This window comes from Alligator sinensis, unplaced genomic scaffold, assembly GCF_000455745.1.
Source record: "Alligator sinensis unplaced genomic scaffold, ASM45574v1 scaffold528_1, whole genome shotgun sequence".
Classification (NCBI taxonomy): Eukaryota; Metazoa; Chordata; order Crocodylia; family Alligatoridae; genus Alligator; species Alligator sinensis.
Window position 1 is genome coordinate 5686977 of NW_005841846.1, and position 7574 is coordinate 5694550.

Below are 7574 nucleotides of genomic sequence, written 5' to 3' on the forward strand. Positions count from 1 at the left end.
ATTATTCACACGTGGCAGCTAACGATTGGCCTGTTAGCCGTATAAGAAGCTTGAGAGGGTTTCGCCCAAGCCGACAAGGCTGCCCACTTCTTCCCGTCTTCGAGCGCGACTTTTATAAGACGTAACTACGATTTCTGTTTTGGTGGCTTGTTCACCCAGAGCGTCCGGAGCTCTGCACCGTGGAGCCTAGCAACCTCCATGAGACCGTCTGTGTTGTCTGTCTGTAACTGCAACTCAATTAAGTTTTCCAGCCTGCACCACTGCCATCTCGGTGTAAGTAAACAATCTTTAAAACTACCACTACGCGTTTGTACCTAATTCCAGCTCGACGGCCTTCCCTCTCCAACCCGGCGTGCCCGGGCTGCTGGCCACAGCCCGCGTGCAGCACGGAAAAGGGCTCGGGTTGCTCCCGGCCCACACAACAGAGAAACCTAGATGTCAACTATCTTTTCCTTAAGGTCCAATTTAAAAAAGGAGGCATTGAGTCTTTATCTTTTCCTTCTGGATTGAAACCATCAATAACTCTTTGTGGTTTTACCTGTTATGTATTGCAGAAAACCCATCTGACAACTGCTAGGAAAATACCAAGTCTACCTCCTTAAGGAAAGTAACAAGCCAACCTATCATGGAAACAGGAAAGGTTGTCTCTTCCTTACAGGCACCTGAATAAAAGACTAGTAGATATCAGCACGGGCAAAACAACTTGAAGGTACAAATTCTCATTCATGATGACAAATAAATTGAAAATTTAAAATTATAGTTTTTTAGAAACCAATTTTCTAAAGTGGACAAAAAAAAAAATGTACTTAATCTTCAAGGAAAAACCTGAATTGTGCACCTAAGCTAAAAAATTCCAGAGCCATATAACAAGCTAAAGATTGTAACCAAGTGACCATTTCCCATTACCAGTTTGAGTATAATCATGGTATTACAGAACAGAATCAGGCCTCTTTAGTCCCCAGACACCATATAGAGAGCCCTATAAAAGAAGAGACTCCTAGAATTAAGCCAGATAATGCAAAGGTGAGGGGGGAGGGGAGAGCAGGAACTGTTCTATATTACTTTGCCAGGAGAACATCATATCATAGCAAGAGAGATTTTTGACAGAGGAGCCATGGGACTTGAGTTCCTCATGCCAGACAGAAGAACGTAATGGTATTTACACTTTACATTTTCTGGAAAAGAAACAACCTGGCTGCATATTCCCATTTCCTGAATCCTACTATACTGCTCCCTTTACTCTTGCCACCGCATTGCACCTGTAGAGATTGCTCCCATGCATGCACGCACGCAAGTAAAGAATGAGTATAAAACAGTCATGAAACCAAGCTCTGGAAAAAAATAAATTATCCCCCATTCACATACCCAAGAGTTCACTAGGAATTTCACAAATACTAGTAAGGTCTGTGTGTGCGCACCACTTCTCTCTTCACTGTGTAGCTATCAGGAGCATACGCTCTTTACTGCATCAGTACAGTCCATCCAAAGGGAAAGAGACAAGCAGAAAGCTCTATTCAAACAGAGGTTTGGGGAGGTTATTTTACCTGGCATTGGCTGCTTTAAGGTCACAGAAGTGCGCAAGTAAAGCTTTCACTACATCACTGCAGACAACTTTAACTACATCAATGTGACTCAGCCTCTGTCGCAGCTGTTTGGCAATTTCCCAGAAGTCTTCAGAGAGCAAGTGGTACAGCTGCCCTTCATCTTTGCTGAGTTGCCCATACCAGGACAGGATGTAATCTCTATAGCTGTAGTCAAACACTAGAAAGAGAAAAAACACATGTAGCAAACAAGAAAACAAAAACACAATTAGCTCAGTGACAGCTTGCACATTTTCTCCTTGGTATTTTAAATTCTCTTTCTTCAATGAGACCAAGGTTGGCAAGGTTAAAGAAATCTGATCCTAAGAGAGATTACTAGAGGTCACCATGGAAAGCCCATAAGTGGATTTGGTCAGTCAGGTTGCTGGTTAGGTAGAAACCTTGTATAAATACCTGTATCTTAAAGAATAGGAAACTACCACATTTTCAGAATTTTCCAAGTCTGCTGCAAACTGAAGAACTTTCTCTTAAAATCTGAATCAAAACAGTCTTAGTTTCAAAGACACACTTCAAAGAACGTAAAGGCAGGACTGTCATCTCCTACATGAAGGACTGTGACCCTGAAGCACATTTAAGATTCATTGCAATCAAAGACAGGAAAGCTCTATTAAATTACAGGGACACCATAAATTTCATGATACTTCAAATTTACTTCTCATGATATATATACTTTTCATGAAATATACTTCTTATGATACTTCATATTTATAATTCTGACCCATACTTACAAGCAATACCTAAGATTTCTAAAAATGAAGGTTTTGGGAAAATTCCCTGTTTTTCACCACTTGGACTTTGTATTTTGTGATACTTTTTTTGTAGGTAGTCTCACCATTAAGCTGCTGGTCATCTGTATTTTCTGTTACATGCTGCTATAGGAATCATTACTGCTCTAACAGAAGCTTAGGAAGTAAGTATAGCAGTTCTGTTCACAGGTACAAGCAAAGTGTACAAACGATAGTCTGTAACAGTGAGACAGAGAACTAATAAGGAGAAAAGGGAACATGTATGAAAACCTATGCAGGTTCTTTAGCAGCTGTCATTTATTACAGCCTGACCTCAGGTTAGTGACCTAGAGAAGTACACCCACTTTGTCAGCATAATCTCATTCATTTGAAACAGTCACATGACCAAATTGCTTTCTACTATGTACTACTGACAGATGCTAGACACCTTGTAGCATTGGAGTACCTCTCAGTAGTGAATTAAACAATGAGCAGTACAGTATCACAAACCTACACAGAAATCTACTGCCAGCCTAACAAAGCAGTGCTTACTTTTTACCAGACCTTTAAAAATACTTTTTTTTTAAATATTAAGCTTTTGTATTGTTGAATCTGAATTTTTTGGCAAAGGAAACCGTCAATTTCATCAAATTTTCAACAATGAAAAGATATCAAAGCATTTTGTTTAGACACATTGTGAAGTTGAAATGAAGCTCTTCAACAAAGTTATTTCATTTTTTTCCAAAAATGATCTCTTTTAGGATTACAGGGCATTTATACACATGCTCCGGGAGGCAGTTGGGGGGGGGGGGGGGAACCACTTTTAATTAGTGCAGCTCACTAATTAAATTGCTTGAGCATCATGCGTATCAGCATCCCCACGCTGAAAAAAAAAATGGTGGCGAGGCACTCTAAACTAAAGCTCATTCAACGAACTTTACCTCAAAGCGCCTTGCCGCCATTTTTCAGCACAGGGATGCTGATACACGTGATGCTGGAGGCTGCTGGAGCGTGGTAATTTCTACACTCCAGCAGACTCGATTAATCACCTGCTCCGACATACTGGATTTACAGCATGTCAGAGCAGCCTCCCTACACATGTATACTAGCCCAAAGTTTCAGGAGAAGTGTCAGAATGAAAGTCACCTTTTGAAACCTGAGGAATAAGTTCAGAAATGCCAGAAGTACCTCCAGAATAAATATTCTAAAATTTGACCAGAACTAATTTAGAAATTTGTCCAAAGTGCTCATCTCTTTAGCAGCTGACTACTTTACATACATTAATGAATTTATCCCCATATTCAATGATTCAGGTTATTATTTCCATTTCATAGATTGAAATGAGGTACAAAGATTAAGTGATTTTCCCCAAGGTCAGACAGGAAGCCTATGGTAGAATTATAAGAAAAATAGGACTGGAAGGGACCTCATCAAGTCATCTAAGACAGGGATGTTCCTGGACAAACTATCCTAGACAAAGATCAGTCTAACTTGCTCTTAACTTCCAAAGATGGAAATTCCATAACCACTCTGGGTGGCCTGTTCCAATGCTTAACTACCCTCATGAGAAAGTTTTTTCTTAATATCCAACCTAAATATCCCCTGTTGCAATTTGAGACAATTGCTCCTTGTCCTGTCCTCCAAGTACCTGAGTACCAGGGCCCAATGCCTGAACCATCAACCCTCTTTAAATCTCTTTATTTTAGATAAAAATAAAGACAGATATTTTACCTACCAGTCTAAGTTGATATCTAGTCCAAATACAACAAAGAACATAATAGGAACAATACAAGCATCACTTTAAGCAAACAAGCTAAGCACTGCCAAAAATTATCTTAAAAGGTGGCTACTTTCTGATAATGGTGGTAAAGAGTTCTGCCAGTACCTCTAGGAGTACCCTGGGACAGTTTCTTAAAAATGAACAACTAATTGGAGTAGATTCTTGTACACATTTCTCACGTAAGAATGATCACTTGCCTATGTAACTATTCTCTTGTAGCTTTTACCCCATCCTCCTTTTAGGAGGGGTTTTTTGTTCTGGTTTTAATTTTATGATGCGAAGAAACAGGAAATAAATTTATGCTCTTTATGGCATAGATCTTCTCTCTTCATCTGTTCTGTAAGGACATGTAGCAGTTGCCTGATGTTGCAGTTTGACTCTAATTGACAGGTACCAACTTCCTTATTGTCCTACAGAACACTAAAATTATCTTAAAGATGTTTTCTGTCCATGAATGAACATGATAGTTCAATGCATGGTATTTTTTAGCAACAGTCTTAGTAGTGAAGCATTATGGGTAATTATCCTTACTATATAAAACTATACAATAAATGTAGTACCATCTTTTTACCCCATTACGGTATTTTCCTCTTTTGAAAAGAAGCTTGTATAGGTACTTAATCTATAATTATATTTTTAGCCAACTTCTTTCTAAAAAAACCTCAAATTTCTAGTTTTTTCTTCTGCAGCTGCCGGAATGCACAACATACCCTTCAATTACAGGCTGCTCTACTCTTGAAGTTAGACACAACATTCAAATATACAGCACTGCTGGTCTCTATATTACTTGAAGAACAGGATTCTTACAAATGTAACTTCTGACAAGTCACGTGGATGCAAAACATAATAACACTCAGTGCAAAATTAAGAGATTTGCTCAATCCTGGACAAGGTGATGCCCTAATTTGAGTTATGCACACTGAGAGCCAGATCTAAGAGAGATCCCTACATAATGCAATAATTATCTGCATACAATTTCCTATACACACAGAGTAGGGCTGTCAGTTAATCACGGTTAATTTCCACAATTAATGCAAAAACAAGTTAACATGTTAATTTTTTTAAATCACATTAATCGCACACATAGTTTTGACCAGCAAAGCGGACCAGCTCCAGACAAGCCAAAACCTGTGTGCATAGCTCTAACCCTGGCCTGCACCACGCCTACTCCAGAATCACCTGCCCATGTTGAGCAGTGGCAGCAGCTGGGCAGAAGCTGCTACTCAGCACAGGGGAAAAGCAGCCCCTCTCCCTCACCACTGCTGAGCCCTTCTATATATAACACACACATATATATGTATGTGTATATATGTATATATATGTGCATAGAACAAGTACAACTGCATTTTTGATTGTAGAATTCCTAAAACTCTGATTTCTTAGCTCAAGTTTCTTTCCTTCTGGTCACACATGTAACCTTACTTGTATTTTTTCTATTTAGTTCAACTATTTTTCTGTTTGTTGCTTTTCCTCTCATTCATCATTTTTTAAACTCTCTTCCTCTACATCTTTTCTACTTTTCTGGAATCACCTGTCACTTGTCCTTCCCCCAAGTCCAGTCAATAGGAAGCCCAGAAGAAAGAAGTATATCTGCTATTCTGTTTCTCTCAAACTTAGGTGGTACTCGCATATCTCCCTGCAGTGCTCAGTTACACACTTATATCATACTGGAATTCACAGCTTGAAATCCCCATCTCCACTTACATACTTCAGTTATCATGCTTTTGTGAATAGCTGACTTGTGGCATGGCTGTGCTCACCTTTTGCACAATGGACTAATGATTAGATACTTGCCCTGGAAGTGGGAGATCTGAGCTCTAGGTCCACGTAACTGAAGAATTTTATATTCCCCCTAACCATCTCACTGAGGAAGACTGGGCTGAGGATGCTCTCTACTCCTGCAGTTAAAGCTGGGAGGCAAGGAATACAACAAGTGGGAAGATGGGGAAAGAAAGCAAACAAAAGGATATTGAGTCTAAGTCCTACAATTTCCCATTACATCTTTTTGATGATGTAAACTTCTCTTGCCACACATACAGTTTATTGACATATTTACTGTTATGAAGACAAAGATAACACAATAGGATGTGAAATCTCAGATATACAACATTATTTTTGTATACAAAACGGCATTATAAATGTATAATTGTTCACATACTCTTACTCTAGCTAGGAGCTCTTGATGTAGTTTTAAAAATCCCAAATATCTGAAGAAATATATTGGAGAAATATATGAAGGTTTACAAATCCCAAATATCTAATTGCAAAGAGTAATTAATCAGTAACAATGGTACACAATGACATTGAAAAATCTTTTCAATTTTAAACCTCCAGCTCACGAAAATATGATAGAGAAATGTTTAGAAACAAGAACAGTCAACATTTTCCTGTTGAAGAAATGTATTTCCTTATTGTTACTGTAACTGCTGTTCTCATTTACATACTTTGCACATAGTGTTTTATTCTAAACGCTAACCCGCTTGTTTTGTGATTTTCCCTTACCTGGTTTCTACAGTTTATAACAAGCTGTATTAAGGATTTAAGGAAGCAATCAAAGGTGATGGTTCGTATATTGTGACTATGTTGTCAGTGGCAGAACAGGACACAAGCTGGCATTTGGTGAGCATACAAAGGATACAAGGACTTTTTGGCATAGTAAAGTATTATGTTTTCCTTTTTGAGTTCCTTTGCTCTGCTTGGCATTGTGATGTGAAGGTAATGTCAAATACAAGTGTGACTACTGAATATTACCATTGTAGCGTTGCAAAAACATTCCATCCCATTGCATTGCATAGACCTAGTATATGCCATCCTTTCCAATAAAGGGTCAAGGCAGCTACAGGAAGGGAACAAAATAACTTAGGCCCCTAGAATGTTACATTTATCATGCAATATACATGTTAATCACACAATAAATTGTAACATGTCACACATTCAACCAACTTATCATGCAATAAAAATGGCAAACCAGTCACAAAGATGTTTCACATTAAAGGATGAAGCTAGACCACTCTCAGTGGTGGCAGATGACAGAACAAGGAGCAATGGTCTTGAATTGCAGCAAGGGAAGTTTAGATTAGATATTAGGAAAAACTCTCTCACTAGGAGGATAGTAAAGCACTGGAACAGGTTACCTGGAGAAGTTGTGGAATCTCCATCCTTAGAGGTTTTTAAGACCTGGGTACACAAAGCCTTGGCTGGGAGATATAGTGGGGATGATCCTGTTTGAGCAGAGAGTTGGACTAGATGACCTCTTAAGGTCTCTTCCAACCCTAATTTTCTGTGACTACTTTTGTATTTGGTTCGTATCATGCTTTAAATTTTAACATGTGGCCTGTTAAAGCCACAATATGCAGCCTGATGCTGGGCTGCATGGCATAGCTTTGAACAGTGGTCTCCAACCTTTTCAAGTCAGAGACCATTTTTGGAAGGGTCAGGGGGGGTGGAAAGGGCTGTGGGTGGGGGGGG

The 7574-nt window shown here is 39.0% G+C and overlaps 1 protein-coding gene across 3 annotated transcripts in view; it reads right to left on the reverse strand.

The window, feature by feature from the left end:
- The window catches only part of SNX25 (sorting nexin 25), a 162198-nt gene that overhangs the window by 124772 nt on the left and 29852 nt on the right, over positions 1–7574 (reverse strand). For all 3 annotated transcript variants that reach the window (XM_014521684.2, XM_025208024.1, XM_025208029.1), the window contains exon 3: positions 1545–1761. In XM_014521684.2, coding sequence (XP_014377170.1) covers positions 1545–1761 — 217 coding nt within the window. The remainder of the gene's footprint in view (positions 1–1544; positions 1762–7574) is intronic.